Genomic DNA, 26,044 nt, shown 5'->3' with positions numbered 1-26,044 from the left:
GTAAATATATATTGAGCCGGGATATTGTTTTATATAACAATCATAGCGTGCTTTAGTTAGAGCAAGTTAGCAAGTTCTTACATGACAATGTGAGCCGTAGCTTGCTTGATCGCTAATGCCTTCCGATTTTTATTATGAGGAGCATGAAATATGCACCTAAATCGTAATAAAAGAAGAAATCCTAAAATAAGGAGAAGAAAAAAGAAGGAAACTTGGAAGAAATGAAATAACGATTTTTTTTTTTTGATGGATTGATTACATTCCCTACAATACATCGTATATATAGTCTTAAAATTTAATTTAAAATATAAAAAAATAAAATAGGATAACATTTTTATCTCTATCTATCCATAACTATCAATCTTAAATTTTTAATTTAAAAAATAAATTTTTAATTCAAATTAAGTTTATCTTATCAACATCCCTCCTTAAACTTAATTCTCTTCCATCAATGACTCCAAGTGAATCCTTCAATTTGCAAAATACTTCAAAGTTGAGGGGCTTTATGAAAATATTTGTAATTTGATCCCTGGTCTTGATGTACTCCAATTCTATCTCCTTCTTGACTTGGTCTCAAATAAAATAAGAATGTACATTAATGTGCTTGCTTTGTTCATGGTAGACTGAATTCTTGACTAGTGCAATCATCGATTTGTTGTCAAAATAGATTCTAGTAGCATCATCTTGTGGTTATTGTATTGCCCTCAAAAGATTTCGTAGCCATATGGCATAGCATACATATAAAGAGACTGCAACATATTCAGTTTCACATGTTAAAAGTGTCACTATTGATTGTTTCTTCGAAATTCATGTAAATACGATGTCACCCAAACAAAATGTGAATCTGATCATACTTTTTCGATCTTCTAGATCTCCACCCCAATCGCTGTCTAAGTAGCGACCTAAATGAGAATCGTTAGAAATCGAATAGAAAAGTCCATGATTGAGAGTACCTTTAATATAGCGCATAATTCATTTTGCAGTCTTTAAATATGTCAACTTTAACTCCTCCATGAAATGACTAATTAGCCCGACATCATATCAGATGTTCGATATTGTGCATATCAAATACCTCAAGCTCCCAATAAGACTCTTGAAATATATCGAATCGACTATCGCTTTATTATCGTGCTTTGATAATTTGGTGCCACATTCAACTGATGTGCAAATCGGCTTGCAATCCTCCATCTTGAATTTTTTCAATATCCCCTTCATATAGGCCTCCTGCGATATAAAAATGCCCTCATTATTTTGCATAACTTGAATCCCAAGGAAGAATGATATAAGATCATTGTCCATCATCTCGAACTCTCGAATCACAGTTTGCTTGAATTTTTTGAATATCGTCGGATTGTTATCTATAAAAATCAAATCATCTACATATAAAGAGATTAGTAAAATATCCTTTCCATTGGATTTTATGTAGAGGATGCTTTTATATGGGCATTAGATGGAGCCATTTTTCTTGAAGTATGCATCAATTCTTGCATTCCATACCCTCAATGCTTACTTTAGATCATACAATGCCTTATTTAAGTTGTAGACCTTTGATTTATGCCCCTTTATCAAACACATAACCTACCGGTTGTTCCCCATAAACCTCCTCATCAATATAACTATTTAGAAAAATTAATTTTACGTCTATTTGAAAAACTGGCTATTTATATTGTGCAGTAATATATACATTTAAGCGAATAGTCTCCATACGAATAATAGAGGTAAATGCCTCATTATAGTCAATTCTTGCCTTCTGCTTGTACCGTTTAGCTATCAATCTAACTTTATGTCTCTCCACTGTGCCTTTTGCATTCTTCTTCACTTTATACACTCACTTGGCTTTTTCTCCTTTAAAAAGAGTGGTCAACTCCTATGTGTGGTTTTTTTCGATAGCTTTCATCTCTTCATCCATGGCATACTTCTACTTTTCACTTTTTATGGTATCTTCAAACTTAATAGACTCGCAATCTACAAAGAGGTAAATAAGGTATACTTTATCTGTTACCTCATATAGTACTTTTAGACTTTTCATCTTTTATAGTGCTCTGGACTTCCATCCGATGATGAATCCAATAAAGTGGATGATGATGATATAGGTGAAGATATTTGTGTTGATGGCAGTGTAGTAGTAGATAAAGATTTTTCAACTTCAATCCGAGCAAACTCATCTCAATGATCTGGCTAATCTTGTTGTGCCAATTCATTCACCTTTCTCATTGAACTCTACATCTCTGCTCATCATAATTTTTGAATTATTAGCATCAAATAATTTATAAGCTTTGGATTTAATACCATACCCAATAAAGATGAGTTTTGAGCTTTTGTCATCTAGTTTGGTTCTCCTTTGCTCCAAAATATGCATATAAGCTACACATATGAAGACCTTCATGTGTGAGATGTTTGGCTTTCTTTTCATCCATGCATCTTATGTGGTTTTATTCTCCAAACTTGTTGTAGGACACCGATTCAAAATATAGACAGCACAAGCTACCACCTCGGTCCAGAACTCCTTTGACAAATTTTTGCTTTTAATCATGCTTTGCATCATGTTAAGAATAGTGCAGTTCTTCTTTTCTGCTACATCATTTTGCTGGGACGAGTAAGGGCCGGTCAATTGATGTCAAATTTCATTCTCTTCACAAAATACTTTAAATAAATTAGAGATGAACTGGCCACCTCGATCTAAACGAACGACTTTGATATAATAGCCGCTCTCATTTTCAACAATTGCCTTGAACTTCTTGAACATATTAAAAACTTCTATTTTCTCTTTCAAAAAATATACTCAAGTTTTTTTTGTACAATCATCAATAAAAGTCAAAAAATATTGATGCTTACCAAATGATGTGGGGACAATAGGTCCGCATCCATCTGTACGAATGAGTTCAAGTAGCTTCTTTGCTCTGTATCTTGCCTTATATGAAAAATATCTTCTAAGTTGTTTGTTGAGAACACAATCTACGTATAACAGATCGGGATGGTCGATATGAGGTAAGTTGTGGACCATCTGCTTGTTTAATAACATATGAGATCACCGAAGTAGAGATGCCCAAGCCTCAAGGACCACAACCATGAGGCATCTTTTACACAAACTTTCAAGCACTTGGCTACATCATTCTTGATATCAAGGATTAACATCCTATTCTTTGACAGCTCTATTTTGACAATCAAGTCATTAGTATTACTTCTCAAATAAAATTTCTTATTTTTCATATGGATATCATAATCTTTTTCAAATAGTTGTCCCAAACTCAAAATATTACTCTTCATATCCGAAATATAATACATATCAGAAATAAATTGATGACTGTTACTTTTGAGATAGATTAAAATTTTACCTTTTTTTTATCAAAATTTTCGAAGAATCTCTAAAAGAGATTTGTCCTTCCACCGATTCATCAAACTCTGCAAACATACTTCTATGACCATACATGTGATTAGTTGCCCCGCTATCCAAATACCAACTTTTTTGTCCGCTGGCTTCATCTCCTTTATAAGCTAACAATAATAAAGGATTCTCTTCTATTTTCTTAATATAATTAACTACTTATTCAACTTGATTATTTTTATTATAAAAATACTCAGAGAAATAATATCCATATTTTTTAAGAGTGTAACATTGAACCTTATATTTATACCTCTGACTTTCTGTATTTGATCTCCCATGTCCATTGTTTTGATTTGCTTTATCTCTGCCTCATCCTCCTCTTCTATGGCTACGATCATGCTCGTAGCCTTTATCATGACCTCGACATCTGCCATAGCCCTGATCGCTTGAGTTTTCATCACCATTTGAGCTTCCTATGCTTCTTTTAATGAGAACTTCATTTGAAGAGCATGTTCTACTATTTTCTGCTTTTTTTTTTATCGGTACGATGCTCGTGGGCTTACAATGATCCCATTAGCTCATCCACTGGCATCTTTTCTAGATCTTTCGATTCTTCCATGGTTGCAATAATATAATCAAATTTATCATCTAACGACCGCAAATTTTTTTCAATTATCCAAATGTCTTCCAACTTTTCACCATTCCTTTGAAGTTGGTTCACAATCGTTAGAAGTCTGGCGATATAGTCCGAGATGCTCTTGGATTTCTCCATCTGCAAGGTTTCAAATTCTCCTCGCAGCATTTGAAGGTGAATTTTTTTTCACTTTGTCAAGGCTTTTGTAGGCCTTTTGAAAAATCTCCCACACTTTTTTGGAGGTTATCATGGTAGAGATCTTCTCGAAATTAGCTTTATCTACGTCTTGATAGATAAGGAAGGGCGTCTTCCTGTCCTTCCTCTTCGAATCTCGCAGGGCATCATGTTGCCCCACTTGCAACTCTTTCGACCACCTCCCAAGCATCCATCTCAATCTGGCTCTGATACCAAAATAAAAAAAAAATCTTAAAATAAGAAGAAAGAAAGAAAAAGAACAAGAGTTGGAAGGAATGAAACAATGAGACTTTCTTTTTGATGGATTGGTTACATGACTACCTAACTTGAATTTTTAATTTAAAAATTAAATTTTTAATTCAAATTAAGTTTATCTTATTAATAAATGGCTCCTTCTAATGTATAAACTGCAAGAAGCTTTCTGTAAAACTACTATAGAGTGTGGAGGATGTCACCATGCAAGTCCATTTTTCAGTCAGTGGGTGGAATGTCCGAGAGGGAAAGTGAATTAAACTTGATAAATATAGTATCGAAGAGGCTTGCTACGTGAAAAGGAATTCTCTTAGTAATCCCCAACATGTTTTTGCCGGGTCTAATATTCAAGCCTATGAAAGAAATCAATACTAGATAATGCTCAACTAGGTGTATCTAATGGACTCAAACTTTGATGATTTCAGTTTAGCTTGATCAAACCATATCTAAAAAAGATTTCTTAAAAATTAGACAAAAAATCTTAATTAATCTCCCCTTGAAAAGTGCCATATATGGAGTGCATCTTATAGAGTAAGCAACATACTTTTCGAGGAGAAGTGCAATTTAAGTGAGTAGTCATGATGAGACATGATGTTTTGTGCAATAATTTTGGCACTACTATGATATTATTTAGAAAACCTCTTTGTAGACCATGGAAGAAGCAAGTCAAGCTTGATCAAAAAAGCCATGTGCAAAGCCGTATCATATAATCTTTTTGAGACTTGAGAGATCCAATCTCTAAACTCGGAGCTATCCGTCCTATCATGATATGTAATGTGGATATTAGCACACTGAAAGCATCGCCATCCATCCATATATATATATATATATATATAAAAGTCGGCAAGTCCTTCATCATCACAATCTGAGTGACAGTCGGCTAGCTCAACTTGAGAGACCTCTAACATCTCCAAAACAACTAGAGAGGATCCTAATCTAGCTCATTTACTTCTATATCAAGCTTCAGTTTATCAGCAATTTGGAGCAGGCTCCTTTAAGAAATTGCATTCTTCCAAGAGTTTCTCAATCTATCATTTTTTCATCTCTAATTTATGACTAGGGATGGCAATCAGATCAAATCAATCATAAATAGATCAAATCAGATATGGATTGGCTCAGAAAATAATAAAGCTGAACTTGATGTGTTTATTAAATAGGTTAAAATCTATAACCTGAACTTGCCACGTTTAATAAATAGGTAATCCAACTCGATCTGTTTAACCTATTTAACAAAAGGATAATTTGTTAACCCATCCCAATCTAATTTAATCTAACCCATTTAACTGACCTATTTTCACTCTCACTCTTACTCCTTTCGAACCGACTCCACCACAGCACTCTAATAGGCTCGTTGCTCCTGATGCAATAGAGTCCCTCCTCAAGGTTGCCCCTCTGCCTTCGAGGAACTCTACCCAGGCGGGGCAGTGATAGTATTCCTCGTAGCCCATCTTGAAGATGTTGTGGTAGGCGAGGTGCTTCCCGGGGAAGCCATAGAAAAGCGGCAACTTGGGCGGTAGCCTAGTAGGAGGAAGATGTTGTCCGAGTTGGACTAGAGGTAGGAGGCCATTTTTGCAAACTGCAAAGAAAATCAACACAATTAATGGATACAAAATGTTTTATAGTGATCAATACCTACCGACGACCTTGGCTAGGGTTTGGATGTAGCAGCCGATCATCTGCTACTTGGTGGTCTCCTCACTGCCAAGCTTGTCTATGATGATGGGTCAGTGCTTGTAGTCGCAACCAAGGAACAACAATGCCATCTCCATCGGTGGTCAATCGCTGAACCCATCGCCCGACTCGAAGTTTAGAGGCGAGTAAGCCAAGTCACCAAAACCAATCGAACCGCTGTGTGTGAGAGGCCAGGAGGTGAGGCATGGAGCCTGAGGAGACTGGCGATGAAGGAGGAGGAGGCAAGGAAGTGCTTAGAGAGAAAGAGGGTGAGGGGAGAGCGAGAGGCCGCGATGGGAGAGGAGACGAGAGCTTAGTGCACAGTGATGGCCATCGGAGCGGAGGGGCGGAAACCTAATCCAAAGAGAAGCAAGGGTTTAGGGTGGGGGTTTAGAGGATATCATCTATATCGTGGAAGGACTCGTTTAATTAGTTCTAGTGTATAGGAGAGAATTCATTTTCACCGTCAACAATCTTAGCCCATTTAAATAGATCATGATCTAATACAACCCAAATATTAAATATGTTAAACAGATTAGATATGTCAGATTTTTAAAATCTAAATCCGATCCAAATATCGAAGAGGTTAAATGGATTGATCTATTTATGATCTGAACCTATTCCGTCCAAATCCAAACCTACGTATGCTAAATCAAATATGGATCAGATTGATATATTGAATCATATTTTATCATCCCTATCTATGATATTATTACTATTTTTTTTCTTTATATATATATATATATATATATATATATATATATATATATATATATATATATATATATATATATATATATATATATATATATATCCTATTCCGTCCAAATCCAAACCTACGTATGGTAGATCAAATATGGATCAGATTGATATATTGAATCATATTTTATGATATTATTACTATTTTTTTTCTTTATATATATATATATATATATATAGTATGTCAAAATTTGATAAATACAATATTCAAGTCAGTCTTCGACGTGCCGTCTTTTGAGAGTCAATCAGCTCCAGCCTACCACGTAGCCTATGTACGTGTTCACCCAACCAGTGCTTTAGTACCTGCAGCATCAACTGCTGGCCTTTCGCAACACCTGTCGCCTCCTTTTCTCCGGGATAACCTATTCAAGCACGGCTTCCTTGGTTCATACTTCATACAAATAACCTCAAGCATCAACCTCTTCTTTCCAATCTCCTCGGAGTACCAAACAAAAGGACTGTTAATCACCAAAATGAATGCTGCAAAGGTAACAAGCAAGCATTTGTTGTCTACTCTTTGTGCATCTATTTCTCTGTTCTTCGTTAGTCTTTTCTAGGCCTCTACCTTTTAATTTGTTGGTATTGCTTTATATTGTTACAGGGCACTACCACCACCACCTCCACTACCAAAACTCCGCCATGTGGGGAAGGAGTTAAGGAGACGAAGACGGTAGAGACGGTGGACTACCGGTCGTCCGCGGGGCAAGGACAGCAAGAGAAAAGGCCGGTTGAGGTGGTTCATGAGATCCCAGCCAAAGGATCAGATGATCCCACCATAGCTGCAAAGCAAGACTAGCTGGCCACAGCTACAGCCAAGCGATTTTACTTAGATGGGGAAGGGTTTTATATAATTTCCCGGATGTCCATAATGGAATCCTTGCCGTGTGACATGGGATTTAAAAGCCGCAAATTATGTATTTGGATTGGAGTGGTATAATGCGTAGCTCGATCTTGAATAAGTGCTTGTTCTAGAAAAGTTGAATAACTATCTTCTGTTCATCTTTTCTCAAGAAAAATTCGAGTCTGTTTAACGTTTTTATTTAGGTGTGATATCGCCATACCGGAAATAGAGATCTTTACCATATTATATGGATCTGGGGCCTGGAATATTTAAAAGATCGGGGGTTGCATTTTTGCCGGGGTCTTTTAAAGGCCTATTTTTGGGGCATCTTGGTGAGTAATCGATGCACAAAAAGGCTAATATATTGTTTCTATCCAGGTTATTCAGAAATTCTGAAAAGCTGATGTATTTTGAGCAACACCACCACATATAAATGTCGATGCAAAGATGTAGAGATGGCTCGGTTTATCTATGCTTTGGCACATTTAAACCATTTTTATTTTTTCTCATAAATATTTTATTTTTGAAATTTGCTATTTGACCCCGAACAAAGGATACACTATAAATTAAACAAAAATGTGCAATTGTTGGCAAATTATTTGTACGCAACGAATTCAAGCATTTGTACGACAATTTGATACATTTATTATTAAAATCAAATATTTTTATTCGCTATTTTTTTTCCTAAAAATTAAGTATGTTTGGCTCTATCTGGGTGCCGGAGTGGTTTGCGCTTCTCCGTGCTCCTTGCCCTTCGCTTTTTCCTCTTATTCTCTCTCTTTCGTTTTCGTTTTCCATATTGTTTGCAAGACACGCAAAATTTACATAAACGTTCCTTGCGATCGCTTCCGTTCTCGTTCTTCTCTCTTCCGTAGTCCGACCCGCTCCGTCACCGCTCCCGGCGTGAGACAACACCATGCCATCCCACCGATTTCCTCACTTTCTCTGCCTGCCTTTTTCTCACCTACTTTTGCTGCCGGGAATGCTATTAGTGAGAAACGTCTCCGACCTCTGCCCCACGACCGACATGCTCCTTCGACTCTGATTAGAGCTTTGATGGAACAAGGAAGAAAAGGGAACCCGCTGGAGTTAGCGCGTGGGTATATGGACATTAATTTCTAGAAACCTCAAATTTATTGTTCCCTTTAAACGTCCTTCCCTCTTCTTCTTCTAAAATCCATTCCAAGATTTCCTAAAACCATCTCCATGCCAAGCTAAAAACGGAATTGCCTGTTTTCCCGTTCCAGCCTCCTTCCCGACTCCCTTTATTTCCTCTCTCTCGCCAGCGAGACCTCCGAGCTCCTCGCCAAGTGTCTGTCCATCGCGGTGACTGCCGCGATCATGCCGATGACGGCCGAGATGTATCCTCCGAATCGCCGTCACAAAGGAGAGACCGGAAGACTTTGTCGAGGACGTTACAAAATGTACGGTTAAATGGGGGGAAAGACCAGGAGAAATTTCAGCTCCACCGTTACTCATAAGAAGAAAAAACAAATGAATGCTTAAATATAGTGGTACGGTTTCCAAATAATAAGCTGATAGCATATTCTCCACAAATTTTTGGTTTCCCCTTTTTTTTTTCCCGTATTTTTTCGTTATTTTTCCGGTCTAAGTAAAGCTCCCCTTTCCTCTTACTCCCTCTCCTTGACGTCCTCACCGTCCCCCACTTTCCCATCTCTCTAGCTGCTGTAGGTAGGTTTCCTCCCCTCCCCCCACAGTGGACAGGAGTGGAGCCAGGAAACCTTCCTCTAGGGTGGGTCCCACACAAAGTATTCGAATCCTGAGGTTAGTTGTTCATGCGACAAGGTCGTCGTGGTTGCCTTTTAGTTTTTAAATTTAGAAATTTACGTCGATATTTCGATTATTAATACGTGGGATTCCTCAAAGGAATTGGGGGATGTTGATGCGGCATCTGCTTCTAGTTTTCTTGCTGCTGCATGGAGCTGCCGCCGCCGCTGGGAATCAGCCGGCGGGAAAGCCAGCAGCTGCGAAACCCCGGGCTGCAAAGTGGAAGACTCTGAGCGGTATCGTGGTGGCTTTTATTTGATTTATTGGATTATATTCTTTTTTTAAACACCATTTTGAATTTTTTATGGTAATTTTATGACGAGAATGCATCTTGTCCATGGTTTCTGCCAATGGGATCCCATTATTATGATAGGTTGGTAATTTCCATCCAGATGTCCCTGAGGTGGTTCTTCTTAATTTATGATGAATAGAGTGGTAGATCTGCACAAGACAAATAAAAAGATAACGTTTGTAAGGGGGACCAAATGAAAGGTGAATTGTGGAGAATTTTTTGTCTGAGTACATGGGGCCTAAGCCATCCGATGTGTATCATGTGAGTTATTTTGGATTGGTTGTTTCAGATGAAGAGGATTACCTTCAGATAGTGATCTAATAGTAAAAAATTTGCTACCTCATGGACGCTTCTGTTGTATTATCTTTGTTATTTTATGTCATGATTAATATTGGTGATTTCTGAGAAGATCACAATGGCATGTTTTTATGCGGTTAACAGCCAGCATAATCCGTAACCTTTGATCATGTTAGTCCTATTGACCAGGAATAAACGTTAAAACTAGAATTTAGAAATCCATCTATTTTAATTAGATGTAGGATGGAATTATGAAAAGCATAATATTAATATATTAGCTCATGGATCAGGAATTCCATATTTGGCATATATTATCTTAATAAATTAATAAATATATTAATAAATTTTTTTGCATCCTTATGCAGGTAATGCTCCATTAGTCATAGCACGTGGTGGCTATTCAGGGATCTTTCCTGAGTCCAGTCAATTTGCATACCAGTTTGCATTGGCAACAAGCTTGAAAGAAACTGTTCTGTTATGTGATCTGCAATTGACCAAAGACGGGGCCGGTATTTGCCGTTCAGATTTGAAACTCGATAATTCTACAACTATATCGACTGCATTTCCAAAGAGAGGTACAACTTACTCTGTGAATGGACAGTCTGTTCATGGATGGTTTTCAGTGGATTTTACTTCAGATGAGTTACTCGGCAATGTCACAAGTAAGTACATCATGGTTCTTGTACTTCCAATAGGAAATTTGCCAGCGGTTCTGTTAGCTTGTTGATTAATTATAGAATACAGACTGCAGGCTTCTCCCTTAAGATGCCTAATAATTTTAGCAATTAATCAGCACATCATGCTTGTTTGCTAAAGGGGGGAAAAAAAAAACAAAGTGTTCTGAATTCATGAGCTTGAGTAAAATATAACTATTGAAATAAAGCAAAAGGGTCTTTCTGAAACAACCGTTCATCATCTGATTTCTGTTATTCATGGAAAGTAGGTTCTATAGGTGGTCTTACAGTCTGGATGTCATAAGCTGAAGTGGAGAAATTTTTTCCAATTTATGCAGCACATGTACAACATATGCATGTGAAAATTGCTAGGAAACAGATTCAAGGATATGCATAACATTTTCTTTGTACTTTCTGGGGAAAACACTATGAAAAGGCAGCCAATGCATCACTTTTGTTAAATATCTTTTTGTCAACTAAAAAATATGGAATTTATCAGAATAGTCATCTTGGGTGGAGGGTAATGTTGTTGTTCATCAGTTTGATATATAATTTGTCTAGAAGGTTAATATTTAGATCTCAATTCTATAAATTTGCAGTTCATCAAAAAATTCTATGAATTTGTAGTTGGATCTTGGAAATCAGTCTTCTTCTTTATAATTCATATGGTAACCAAATTTTCTGCTTGATTTTTCGATGAAATTCAAACTGTAGACTGACTATTATCTCATCATTATGCTACTTTCATTATCTCAAAGCGATTCAAAATATCTTCTCTCGGCCAAGCATATTTGATGGCAACCTACCACTATCCATGGTTCAAGAAATCTCAAGGTTTCACCCATCTCAGTTTTGGTTGAATGTGCAGGTATGCTTTTTCGTGGCATTGGTTATCATTTTTTTACTGTAAAATGAAACTTTTTTCTTCCAGTTAATGCCTCACATATGTTTGGGGATTAAATATCAGCCTTGTTTGTACTCTTGTAGTAGAATGTTAGCCTTCTTTGAGGCTTGTGTGTGCAAATTAAGAAACAAGCAGAGATGCCTGGTTACTCATTCCAGAAAACTTCTGGCTACTTGGGTCAGGAGTAGGGTTGGAACTGGGCCTAGGCCGGTCCAATGAGCTTTGGGCTAGTGCGAATTCGGGTTGGGCTTCGAGCTAGGCTTGAAATAGTTCAGACCGGGCTTGGGCCTAATTACAAGGTCCATTTGAATTTTCGGGCCAGACTTGATATATCTTTGGTCCAGCCCAGGCCCGGCCCGAGAGTGGGCCCGATACTGCTGGCCCACATCCAATCTAAAACTAGCAGTACTCTATTCATAAAAAGGCTATGATGACTGTCTGTACGAGATGTACCTAAAGAGTCTAGAGAGAGATGGAGGTGATGCATTTCTGTTCTTGTTGTTATAGTTGCAGGGTAAGCTTCGATGGTCTGTTACATCGTAGGCAATCGCTTGCAGCCACCTCATGATTAAAGAGGAATTTGCGATGCCTTATTTTCCAATGGCAGATTTGAGCCTTCTTCTTTTCCTCTTTTCCTTGTTTACTTTGTTGGTCTCTGATTTAAGTACTATTTTTAAGTTTTTCTTTTATTTTTTTTAAAAAAATTTACTTCTAGTTTGCAACCTTCTTACTTTGCAGCCACCTCATAGTTCAGGCCCGTCCAAATGGGTTCGGGCCGAGCTCGAGCCTGGGTTAGGGCCAGGCCTGAGTGTGGTTTTTTCTAAAATCATTGGGCCTAGGCCTGAAAAAAATTTTCGGACCGGACTCAGGTAGGGGTATGGCCCGACCTAGCCCGGCCCAGTTCCAGCCCTGGTCAGGAGTTACCCCTCCTCTCTCTCTCTCTCTCACCCACATCTGTCTATCTATAAAAGAAGATTCTTTATAACGCCCTATCCTATTTTTATCAAGCTGATTCTTTCATATTTACCTAGAGAGCTGATATGCCATGGATATCTATAAAAAGGGTATTCTTTATAACGCCCTATCCTATTTTTATCAAGCTGATTCTTTCATATTTACCTAGGGAGTTGATATGCCATGAATGTCAATACTGAACTGATGTTTATTCCTTTGTTGCAGTATGACATGTTCTATAAGGAACACAAATTGGACCCAGCAAAATTCATATTAACAGCATCAGAAAATGTGGTCTTTGATTACATCTCTTCTCCAGAAATTGGTTTCTTAAAGAGTCTCAATGGGAAGTTAGGAAAAGCCAAGACGAAACTCATCTTCCGGTTTCTAGCTGCAGATGCAGTAGAACCCTCCACTAATCAAACATACAGCTTAATCTTAAAAAATCTTGCAACAATCAAATCATTCGCTTCTGGAATTCTGGTTCCCAAAAGCTACGTATGGCCTGCTAATAAAGATAAATATCTGGAGCCTTCTACTACTCTTGTGACAGATGCTCACAATCTGGGCCTAGAAGTGTATGCATTTAATTTTGCAAATGACCAGCCTGCAAGCTACAACTACAGCTTTGATCCTACAGCCGAGTACTTGCAGTTTATTGATAATCCAAACTTCTCTGTTGATGGTGTGTTCACCGACTTCCCTTCCACAGCATCAGCGGCTATAGGCAAGTGTTTTTTCCTGCTCTTTCAATAGCTTTCAATACTTATCCTGGATAAAAATATATATAATAATCTCTGTACAATGGAGAAATACTGCTTCTAAAATGTGCATGCATACACAAACTGCTTTTAAGTATCGTACATCATCAACTTCAGATAAATATTTAGGAAACTAGTCATGTTGCCTGAAAATGTTTTCAGAGACTCTATTTTATACTTTTGTGATGAGGTTAATCATAATGTTCTAGATCTATATTCTCTTGTTCAACTTCATCAATTTTTGTTGATACTTAAATTTCTACTTCTTATAATGTTCCGGATTTATTTTATTTTGTTTTTCTAAGCCACTAGACATGGTGGCAAAGGCATTGATCGGTTGTTGCATCAAATGAGGATTTAGCATCGAACCCCTTGTCCAATCTTTTCATGGTTATTTTGTTTGATGCAGCTTGCTTGGCACATAACAAGGATAATGCTGCTGCTCAGAAAAGTGAGTTTAACATCCCTTCTCAGGCTATTATCGTGGTGTTTCTCAATTTCTTTTTTGTGGGTTACATATTCTAAGACACATAAACTTGCTATGGATGCAGAGAGACCACTAATTATAACACGCAATGGTGCAAGTGGGGTCTTTGCTGGATGCACTGATCTTGCTTATCAGCAAGCAGTAAAAGATGGAGCCGACATAATTGATTGTTCTGTTCAGATGTCAAAAGATGGGGTAGCCTTCTGCTTGGATTCAGCAGATCTTATGGGTGACACAACAGCAATGGATTCTTTCATGTCCCGATCAGCTTTGGTGCCTGAGATACAGAAGAACAATGGAATCTTTTCATTTGATCTCACATGGAGCGAGATCGAAAGTTTGAAGCGTAAGGATTTCATCCTTTTGCCTTCATGTTATGTGAGATGTGTACTTTGTGATTACAAATAACCTTATTTGCTGTGAGACAGCTGTTAATTCATTCATCAAGGTAAAATATTCTTAATAGGCAATACCCAGAATGTAAGAAAATGAACCTGGCATATTAGGATTTTTATGATTCTAGACTTCAAAATATCATTTACTTCTACATTTGACCACATGTAGTTTTAATAGCATCCACTATCGGTACCTCAATTTTTCATTCTCCGCATTCGTATATTTCTGAGAAATCCATTGGCTAACTCAATAAATTATGATGCTGAATTTGGTCCTCAAGGAGGAATTAGTCCGTGTTTTAATAATATATATTTTGTTGAAAGAGCACCATCATTGATGGAATGAGACATATGATTATGTTTATCCTTTCTATCAACTGACAAACTATCTTAATTATGAAAAGTTTGCTTTTGCATAGCAATTTAAAAATTCCTAAGCGTTTCAAGAATTAATCAGTTTGTAATTATGATAAACATGTGCACTGAGCTTTGTCATGGTGCTTATATCCACTGCCAAAAGATAGTTTTCCTATTTTTTGTGAAAAGTTTGAGACAAAGATATCAAAATACAAGATTCAACATAGAGTACCGGATTCATCTCTGGCCCACCCATTATGAGCTAAACAGAAAAACTGAAACTATTCCTATCTATTTAGGAATTGTTAATGAAAAATGGTTTTTGCTAAGTTAACATAAAATGTTTATTAATACCTGCTTCTGATAGGATTCATCTTCTATTTATTTGTAAACTTGTGTTTTGTGCATGTGTTTTTGCAATTTGAGAGGATATGGTTCAATCATGATCCATATTCTGGGATCATGATACTCAAGAGAACAGTTTCTCAATTTGCTTGTGTAAGAATCATCTTGTGAAATTTGTAGTGATATTCCGGTATTATTCTACCTCACTGATCTTGGGGCCCCTTTTTTTTCGGGCAGCTGTGCTAGCAAATCCCCTTTCTAGTGCTAACTTGGTGAGGAATCCAGCCGCAAAGAATATGGGAAAATTGATGACACTGGCCACATTCTTGGACTTTGCAAAGAACAGCACTGTCTCTGGGATCTTAATCAACATTGAGGTAAGTCCACATTCTCTTTATTCCACATGTTAGTAATTTCTTTTGAACATTTTCTACTAGATGGGCTGTTAGTATATAGAGTAATTTTTTCCTCTGCAAAATTATTTAAAGATAAATTTGTTTTGTCAGAACAGAGCTTTTTATTAGAATTGAGTCTATTCTCAATCAGGAAGCCGGAACTGCTAAGTTGTTCAAGTGAAATGACATTTTTGAGGATATAAGCGGATCTGCATTTCTGAAATAAATATTGATTGTAGGCTTTAATGCAGGTAGGATTTGAGTTTGACTAGGTTTAAGATTGTGATGTTCTCTGAAATCATATTCTGTTTTAGTAGAAGAGCTCCAAGTACATGCATGTGTAAGTGTACTGGCATGTTCTAGTTAGAATAGATTGTGTTCCTATGCAAAATTGTTTTGAAAGAAAATGCCTGCAAGTCTGTTCTCAATCAACAGATGAGAACTGTTAGGTTGTTTAAGCAAAATCAATTTTTGATTGGAGCTCTATGCTTTGAAAGCAAGTAGAGTTCTGTTTCAATAAATTTGAGGTTGCTATGTTCTTTGAGACATATTCCTTCCTAGGAGGCTTGCACTAGTACTCGAGTGAAAACCATCTTGGATGTTCCATGCCACAAGTGTCCTACCCAAGGTTTGCTGTGCTGGTCGGTGCCAGTGTATACCGATTGTATTGTACTGTACCAACACCGAACTGGCCCCCTATATGGGGCATACTGACACTATAATAGGATGATACTGTTACGGGATTTAGTATCGAGATGATGACCCTTGGTCCCATGCCCACCTATCTTGTAAGCATTGCATCAATTGTCAAGTGGGGTTAGTCGTTTTTCGCCTACATGAGCATTTATCTCAAGCATACTTCTTACTTCATAAACTTACCCTATTCATCCTGGCCTTTGCACTTGTATTGCTATTTTTCCCATAGTGGTCATGGGATGCCTTTGGGTTCAGGGTCAGGCAAGATTTTGTGTTTGGCGACTCCACTATTTGGTAGCAATTGGAGATCGATGCTCAAAATGATTGGTGCATTGAAATATGTGTGCGAATTTCATGGCATCAATGAGGAAGAAAGGTGACCGCAAACAGGACATCTGTGCATGGCCATACACCTAAGACTTGTTTTGGTGATTAGAGGCTTTAGAAGGTGTCCTTTGTCTACTTGATAATGGTTATAGTGACTTGTCAGCTCCACCTAAATCCTTCTTAATTCATTTGGCACTGCCAGAAAATCTGAAATAGCTGTAAATTATGCAGAAAACGAGTGCCTTCTTTGCCTGCTCTTCTTTAGCAATAAAGTGCAACAATGCATGCTAATGCTTGATTCCTGTAGGGCCCTTAATGGAGAATTGAACTGGCCCTTTTTGAAATGAAACTACATGACTATCAAGTCAGCTAGATACTCGCACTTGTTATGATCTTAAAATCAACGTTTAAAAATTGAGGTTATGCTCAGAGTTTTCTGTTTGTGTAGATCAAATCTCAATCATTATTCTGATGAAGTCTTTACTGCAAAAAAATATTAACATTAGAATGTGAGGTTAGGAACAGAAGACAGCTCTTTAGATTGCAAAACCAATGGTCTGGGCAGCCCTTTTCAGCTGAACTTTAAAACTCATTCTATTTATAAGCAGCTCCTGTACAACTCAGAGGAATTATTGCGGTCTACATGTGAAGTTCCAAAGCCGCGTGTGTTCCTTTATGTAAGCCTTGTACTGTTGTACAGTTTAAACTTGAAGTAATGGGCTGTCGTATTTATTTGTCTAATTCAGTACAAAAAATCTTGTGCACTTTGATGTATAAGAACTGAAGATAAGATGGAATGAATCAAGTTCATCTTTTAAAACCAGTTCAAGCTATCGAACAGATGAGGTACGTGGGGTTTGTCAAAGCTGCTGTTCGATGGGATCATATTGTGATGGAAGTTCTTAATAAGATTTCTTTTTTTTTTTTTTTGGTCATATCTATGAGATAAACTTGCTTATAGCCTCTGCTCAAATAATGTCTTAAAAACAGAATATTTCCAATTGAATATTATCTACAGTTCAACAAGAATTTTGAAATATCAAAATTACTTTATTCTCTATATGCAAAGGAACTCTAGTAAACAACTGATGGAAGAAGGCATGTCTAAATTTCAAATTCCTGGAACTTTGAGGTTCCTGATGTGTAACCATCACATCATCGGGCCGAGTAGTAATGAAATTTATATACCTAGGAAAACAAGAAATCAAGTGAAACAACTAATCATCTTGAAACAACTGATATGTCTACCATGTAGTGTCTAAAATTACTGCTCTAAATCATCTTACAAGCCAATCATCATATGTTTGCAGCATGCTCCATACCTTGCTTCCAAGAAGGGACTTGACATAGTTACTGCAGTCTCAAGTGCCCTGATAAATGCCAGCTATGACAAACAAATCACTCAGAAGGTTCTCATCCAGTCTGATGACACTTCAGTCCTCTCCATGTTCAAGAATAATTCCAGCTACAAGCGAGTTTTCAAAGTGGAGGAGACCATAAGTGATTCTCCAAAACCAGCAGTGGATGAGATTAAGCAGTTTGCAGATGCAGTTAACATCGCAAAAACTTCCCTTATTGCTAGCTCCAACTCATTCCTTACTAGTTTTACTCCAGTTACGGATAAGATGCACGCAGCAAACCTCTCTGTCTATGTCTCAGGACTGAGGAATGAGTTCGTGAGTATACCATTTGATTGCTTCTCTGATCCAATGGTAGAAATTGCTACTTATGCTGCAGGGCTTGCAGTTGATGGGATAGTAACGGAATTTCCTGCAACTGCGCGTGCATACTTCAGTAAGTATCCTGAACAACAAGGGCTTATTTGTTTTCATAATTATATAAGAGCATGAGCATATAAAGATAAACATATTCTTAAATATTTTTGTTCTGCTGAATTTCAAGAATTTTTTAATTTTGCCTGTAGATATTTTAGTTGATTGCAGGTACTCAAGAAATCATTACCCTGTGTTATCATGTTTATTATTTTTGACTGTTTGAGATTTATTGATCATTATTTCAATGCTAAGAAACCTATTTCTGAATTCGATACAATTTGGTCTCCCATGAGGTTATGATCCATTATGATTAATAAAGCATGTGATTTTCTACTTTATCATTGTTTAGCTTGGAGCACAGCGTTTGTAATGTGATTTGTGATTGTATGCATTCTCTTGCTGTTACACATGAAAGACAATCAGTAGCCAAGCTGCATAATTTCTGCTTTAAATGCTGCTCTGGCTCCAGAACCCTATTCATGTTCTTGCTGACAGAAGCTTCCAGTCTTTTTACCATCAGTTTTTTTTTTTTTTAATCAACCAATTTTATGCTTGAATCTCCTCCAAGGAGAGGACCGTGGCATCACCCAGTTCACTTCTGAGTAACGGTACTTTTGAAAACGAAGCATTCACTTATCGTCCAGTGTACTTTCTCAAGTAGCATATTTTGAGTACTTTCTCAAGTAACATAGTACTCAATATAATTGCATTGCAATCTCTTTCCAATCTTCTCTTGTACTATGCAACTACAGTAATTAACATCCATCGGATTGCTTTATCAAGACCAACCATATCTCTTGTAAGTGTTTGTTATAATTGTTTACCTTTCTATTATTTCAATTGCTGTTTCCACACTCTCATACCCAAAGCTTCTCCTGTTCATGTTCCTGGTCCCACTTCTTGCAGCTCTAGTTGGTCGCAATTGTCATCTTGTTTTGTTGCCAGTCCTAATGCCCCAATTTGTCCATTAATCGACAAAACTCTTCCTATATGACTATTGTTAGTCGATGATGATAGTGGTGTCATCACAATGAAGAGATGTAGGCTAGGTTGTAAATTTTCTTTTTCCTTGCCACTCCTAATCTGCCTTTATTCTGTAATTTGCTTATACCGAAAAAGATGGCTAGATCTCAGGCTTACCTGATTAGTTGGAAAGTTATGGTACTTCAAATTACACCCAATGACAAACTAAACTGAATATTTTGCAGGGAGCCCGTGCTCTGATGTGGAAGCCAATTTGCCATTCTCAATCTTACCTGTGGAGCCTGGTTCCCTGCTCAAGGAAGCTCAGCCGGAACTACTTCCTCCAACCCAGGCCCCAGCACCTGCTCTTGATGCTGCTGATATTGTGGACCCACCACTGCCTCCGGTTGTCAAAGTCTCTGAGACGGCACCGGGTGCAGCACCAGAAAGTTCTCCAACTCATCCAAGCGGTCAACCAGCCAATGCTGCAAATGCTGCTCTATTGCTCTTGATGATGGTGCTCAGTTTCATTTATTTGAGCTATCAGTGATGTGGCAGGCCTTCATACTGGTTTTTTTATATTGTTGCTTATTAATTTTTATTTGTAATCATTACACAATGTTTGCTCGAACCAGTTGGTTCTATATTAAATTGACAGATTTTTATTGGATCAGATCATGAAGTATGATTCAATTGTCATAAGTTTTGGATATGGCTGCCGTGACATGAATCTTTCGGGGCTGCAGTAATATGCATCTTTGGGGCAAGCTGTTACAGCTTCAGTTGTTTGGATATTTTAATTTTGATGGCAGGTTCTTGTTGGTTTGAGAGAGATCTCAAATAGCTCTGTAGGAAGGCCAAAAATTGCTAAAAGTGGAAGAGACCATTAAACCCCGTAGAGAGTTTTTTTTTTTTTAGTAAGACCCCGTAGAGAGTTTGGTAAGTGTGGCATGGTCATGTTGGAAAGAAAGGAATGCTAGACTGTTCCTCAGCAAACACAAATCCATTTCCTCAATTGCAACTGAAGCAATCATATCCTTTCAAGAATGGTCTGTGCTCTGCAATGACACTGAAAAATTAGAAGAAACTATTCCCGGATTCAGCTACTTGATTCTGCATCCCGATGCTAGATGTTTTTGGGGATCTCTTGGAATTCTTAAGGTTCACTAATAGACATCACAACTCTCCGCAACTTCATCTCCATCTCCATATTTTCTTTGAAAATAGCAATAGAAGGGTTTGGAAATGGGCCTGGCTATCAAGTTTCAGTGGCAGCTTTTTGGTGGCGAGGTAGCTGAGTACAAATCTGAGGAAAAGAGGTGCCGGGAATGATATATATTACTTACTCTGTTCTCTGTTCTTTTCTTCACACTTTGTAATGGTAGCGGTTCTCCTAACACCTTCTATGACCCCTGCATCCCTTGTATAAACCTCTTCCATCGATAAAATTGTGGTGGCTGTTTTCTCAGCCTCCTTTTACACTCAAAAAAAAAAAAAAAACCGACCCGCAGAGAGTTAATAATGATTTTTTGGTATAAAGAGAGTTAATAATAAATTTTTTATCAAAATATAATTATTTTTTTAAAAATTATCAAAATAATATTTCTTTCAAATTATTTATAAAATTACTGTCTGGAAGAAAGTCGCCATATGATAGGGTGACTTTCAATGCCAACTCATCAGTCTGACCGTGAGCTGGAGGACAGGTGGACCACAGAATAAATCGTTCTTTGATAGGACGACTTTATTAAACGCCCTACGGTATGGCGATTTTATATATTATCTTATATTATAATATATGATAATGTAATATAATAATATATTATATTACATTATATTAATATATATATAATATATAAAAATATATTATATGATTATAATATATTATATAACTATTTTATTTTATTATTCTATATTATATCATTATAATATATTATCATATATTATATTGTTATATTATTATTTATAATATTATATTATAAACTATTAGTATATTATATTATTTTATTATTATACATTATTATAATATTGTATAATATAATATTATGTTATTATATATTATAATATATTATAAATATTAATATATAATATATTATACTCTATTATTATATTACTATAGTATTATATCAATTTATAATATAATATATTTAATTATATATTATTTTATTTATTATAACATATTATATTATATTGTTATATTATTATTTATAATATTATATTATAAAGTATTAATATATGATATTATTTTATTGTTATACATTATTATAATATAATATATATGATATTATAATATTATATTATATCAATATTTTATATTAATATAATATAATTATACATAATAATATAGTATAATATATTATATTATTATATTGTTATATATTATTATATTATTATAATATATTAAAAATATTGGATAATCCCAAACTTTAACTATATAACCTGTATCAAGATCAACAATTAATTTTTTGTACAACTAGCATAAATTGTAACATGTGCTTATAGATGAAAAAAGTTTGTAACATTAATTTCAAAATAATATAATCCAATAGTTGATTATAATTTTTTTTAGCAAAAAAAATGTACAAGTATCACAACTATCGAGAGACGTATATATCAAGATATTGGGACCTCCTACACTCCATCTCTTGTAAACGCGTGTCATCTCTAGCTGCTGGTATGATGGCTCAAGCACAGTATCGATCAGTAGAGAGGGATGTGGGGGCTGCTCATTGGGTTGGTACGATGTGTTTCTCGACTTGCTTACCTCTGTGATAAAGATGCATCATCTATGGGGAGATCGAAGTCCGAAAAGTTGAGGTATGAGGTGTGCTGGACATATGAAAAGGGACTCGAATCATCCACCGATGGCACAATCTGAAGTCATCTATCCTCTGAGACAACTCGCATAGTATCGATAAAGCCATCCATAATATTGGCAAGTGCTCGATCCTTGCACCCAACAATGATCGAATGAAAACTGCTCCTTGCCGTATAGTATAGCGATATGATCATCTGAAACTATCAGTATGAAAAGAAAAATAAATATTATTCATAAGTATATCAATAACAATATAACAAAATGAGACAAAAATAAAATATACTTACGACAATGTCCATCACGCTGCTCGAAGGATGGAACCTCATCTCGAACCGCTCACTCATCGATGACGAGATGAATCGCCTAGTGATACTCCTGTACCACTGCAAATATGGATCATAATAATCCATCATGGGAAGCATGGGTGGAGCAGCCACAATCAAATCCTCCCGCTGCTCCCATGCATCAATATGTTCTCGATGCTCTCGAACCCAATCGTGGTGATGCCACCCTCATCGATCCAAATGGTGGAGAGCATCACGAGTGTTGCATGGTGGAAGGACGTTCTAATGCATGCCAAACTATCACATCATGTGCTCCAAACAATAGATCTCCACGATGTCAAAGCAAATGAGAGGTGCACGTATCCTCCATACATGCTACTCGGTATACCTCAGACAATACGGTCAATCTCTCTGGTGCATAAGGCACCCACAGCATCTGATCGTCGCACTGCTGATCTAGCTAATCCTTATAGTATATGACTGTGTGCGGCATCAAATTACTAGCACCAGTCAGTCAAGTCCTCCACCTATCCAAAACAAAGTCACTATATTTTGTGTAAAAATATGCAGTCATTTATCATATAAAATCAGTGCTACTGGTTACATATCTGCATCCTAGTGGATCAGTCTGGTCATGCTGTACATCACCAAATGGACCTTCAAAACCAACATCATCCACATCTAACGGGACATATCCTGCTACATCACCTTTCACTGTCGGCTGATGGGCTCCGACCTTGGGAAGCACCCGATCTGACCGTCCGATATGTAAATACTCCCAGATCCAAAGCTGAAGCAACACCAATGGTCCTGCTATCTCACGTGTATCTGGTCTAGTGGTCCTGCAGAGCTCACGATATAAAAAGACTAAGATAGCGCTGTCCCAACTCCACTGCCCACATGCATCGAGATCATGTAGCAGGGGTAAGTACAATAACTGCACATAAAAATTGGATTTATCGATGAACAGATGGCCACTGATAAGATAAAGAATAAATATTCATGCATGTCTCTGCACAGTCTCATCATCTGCATCATCCGATAAGTGGTAGAATGTATCGCAAAGCCAATGAAATCTCAATGAAGACCCCAACAATATCGCCTTTGGCGGTCTAATCCCAAACAACTCCTCGCAAAGGTTTGACCAAATGATCTGCGTAGTATCGGTGATGGCAGGCCCATGCACTCATAATCTAAGGAGAACAGGGTTCTACAATGTGATCGTCGCCTCTCTGATGCGGAGGTGAAAAGTGTGAGTCTCCTGACGCCATCACTCTACCATGACTGTAATTAGGGTCCAATCAAGTTGTATGTCGCAAACTCTAAAAATTTCATAAAAATCAGCCACATGAAGATACTCTACAATTCTCTGATATAGCCGCCAGGTGCACATCGTGATGGAGCCTCTGTGTCTGCAATGTAAGGGCCTCATATTCTCTCCAGAATATATATTGTTACTACAGTGTCGAGTCTGGAGATAGAGCATGATAGGATCAATCAGCTCTGAATGCACGTCGGAGTTTGAACTAGCCATGTCTGAGATGCAAAATATAAAGACAAATGTACGACAAAGATAGTAAGAAATATCAAAGATGGTAAGAAATATCAAAAATGATAAATAGCTAATATTAACAGCATAATCATTTCATATATTTTTTCAAGCATTTACATAACATGATTACATAATCAAAATAGTTTAAAAAAAATACAAGCATTATATAAAGATAGTCCATATAAAAAATAGAGATAAATCAGTGCTGTTAGGGACATCTACGTCGATTATGCCCTGTCTCCTTGCACAATCCACACTATATAACATTTTGATGCTCCATTGCGTCCATATCATTTCGAATCCTCCTTGACTGTGGATGCCCCTTTCCTTATCTTCTTGTGGATGGGTGCGGTATGAGTCTTGGTACAGTCCACTCAGGCCAATAATGCGGACTTTCTGAAAGATGGAAGGTAGATGCATATGACTGCTCATAATGTATAATAGTATAATAGTCATCAACGAACTACTTTCACTTTAAGTTTTTGCTAGCACAAACAGTAAATAAGTGGGATCATGGATAATATAGTAACTGCCACTTCCTATATATACATGTGTATGTCCCTAAGTCGACTGTCTGTGTATAATCAGATTCATCGGGGCTATAATGCCTTCGTCTCAATCGAATCTCATACAAATCCAGTTGGTTATTGTACTTAACCATACAATGCTTTCTAGATTTTAACTGCCGTCTATTTAACTTTCATCTAATCTTGTCTATGAATATCCTGCTAGCCTCTTTTTTTCGTGCTGCAATTACACATCTGATGCTGAATCACTTTGACAAACATTCGAGGAAAAGACGAACAAGAGCGGTAATGGACAATGAGTGAGCTCCCTTCAATACCTTATTGAAATTTTCAAATAGATTGGTATTCATTATTCCATATCTATATCCACCTGTGTCATGCATCAGCACCAATTTACTCAGATCATCAAGTGGATATGTGTTTGGATATTGGAAGCAATTGGACCATGTTCTCTCAATGTGTTGCATGCTTCGATCAAACTTCCAAGGCTAATTTTATTTTGCAGTTTGATAGAAATAAGTTAAAAATACTGCATCATGAAATCGACCGTTTAGGTTAACCTCAATATGTCCAAGACATAATCTATGATACCCATATGGTGTTGTCTATCCAACAAATTCATCTAAAATAGCAGCTAATATTCTTTTATACCGATCTGAAATTATGCCAATCTCCATACGATCACGTGTCATATAATAGTGCAAATGCTATAAAAATCATGACCAACTACTGCGATTCTCGCCTTCACAAATGGCAAATACTAGAGGATAGATACTCCCATTTTCATCCCTTTCCACAGCTATCATGAGAGTACCATTATATCGACCATACAGATGCATTGCATCGATACTAATCACTGTGCAACAAAATTAGAAGTCCTAAATGCATGGACCAAATGCCCAAAAAACTCGGTGAAACACCTCTTTGTTTGTCTCAGTTGCAGAAAATTTTACAAAATCTACCACGGTCCCCTCATTGGCATGATGAACTGCAGCTAGCCAAGGATCTAATGTATTATAGGACTCTATCCAATTTTCAAATAGCTCGCCTATAATAAGTTGTTTAGCTATCCATATTTTTCTGTAAGATACCTCACACTACCATGCATCATGTACATAAGCCTGACAGGCTGATATGAATATAGATATCTCTGTTTTAACTGATCTTATAATGATATTGGCAATCATCCATGCATCAAGCTGTGGATGATCTCGCATTACATATGTAATCAAGCATGTGTGTGGCCCTTTATATACTGTAATCTTCCATCACTGCATCTCGATCTGAAGAAATGCATGGAGATGCCAATTACAAGTATCAGACTGTTTACGATGCTCCATTTAACTCTATTTGACTCGATGACTTTGCAAGGATGGTGGGTGCAAATGGCATATTGTTTCACTACATGTTGGACTTATTCTTTCGACCCAAATATCATTCTCTTTCTTAACTCTTCATTCCCACCAAAGAATAGATGTTCTGACAATGCTCCATGAGATGCGACCTCATCATCGTCGGATGCATTAACTAGTCTGAATTCAGGAATAAGTGGTGCCTCATGTAGTGGGACATCCTCTTCTGCACTAGATTCTACACTATCACTGCCATCAGACTCTGTATCATCATCCTCATCTTCGTCATCAGTAGGATTAGGATCATAACTAACAACGGCTTCATTTTCAAATAAAGTTATATCAGCCATTATAGTTTCCAATCCTTCAAGTCCGGCACGTGTTGTATGTGGCTGATTAAGTGATACAGGATCGTAAAATTTGT

General features: G+C 36.9%; 1 protein-coding gene across 2 annotated transcripts; it reads left to right on the top strand.

Moving 5' to 3' along the window:
- The first annotated feature begins 7,629 nt into the window (after positions 1-7,629).
- Positions 7,630-19,760, top strand: LOC105050163 (glycerophosphodiester phosphodiesterase GDPDL6-like). Of its 2 annotated transcripts, XM_010930073.4 has the most exons (11): positions 7,630-9,191; positions 9,361-9,462; positions 9,565-9,701; positions 10,420-10,716; positions 11,487-11,596; positions 12,812-13,313; positions 13,757-13,798; positions 13,899-14,180; positions 15,169-15,308; positions 17,660-18,143; positions 19,333-19,760. In XM_010930073.4, the coding sequence occupies exons 3-11, from the start codon at positions 9,575-9,577 to the stop codon at positions 19,635-19,637; spliced, it is 2,289 nt and encodes a 762-aa protein (XP_010928375.2). In that variant the 5' UTR covers positions 7,630-9,191; positions 9,361-9,462; positions 9,565-9,574; the 3' UTR covers positions 19,638-19,760. The 2 variants fall into 2 exon arrangements, with proteins under 2 accessions (XP_010928375.2, XP_073098785.1); XM_073242684.1 differs by lacking the exons at positions 9,361-9,462; positions 9,565-9,701 and having other exon boundaries at positions 7,630-8,009.
- The last annotated feature ends 6,284 nt before the right edge of the window (positions 19,761-26,044 follow it).

The sequence above is a fragment of the Elaeis guineensis genome, chromosome 8 (genome assembly GCF_000442705.2).
Source record: "Elaeis guineensis isolate ETL-2024a chromosome 8, EG11, whole genome shotgun sequence".
NCBI lineage: Eukaryota > Viridiplantae > Streptophyta > Magnoliopsida > Arecales > Arecaceae > Elaeis > Elaeis guineensis.
The sequence above is the reverse complement of the archived record's forward strand: the minus strand, read 5'-3'. Positions and strand labels throughout refer to the sequence as shown.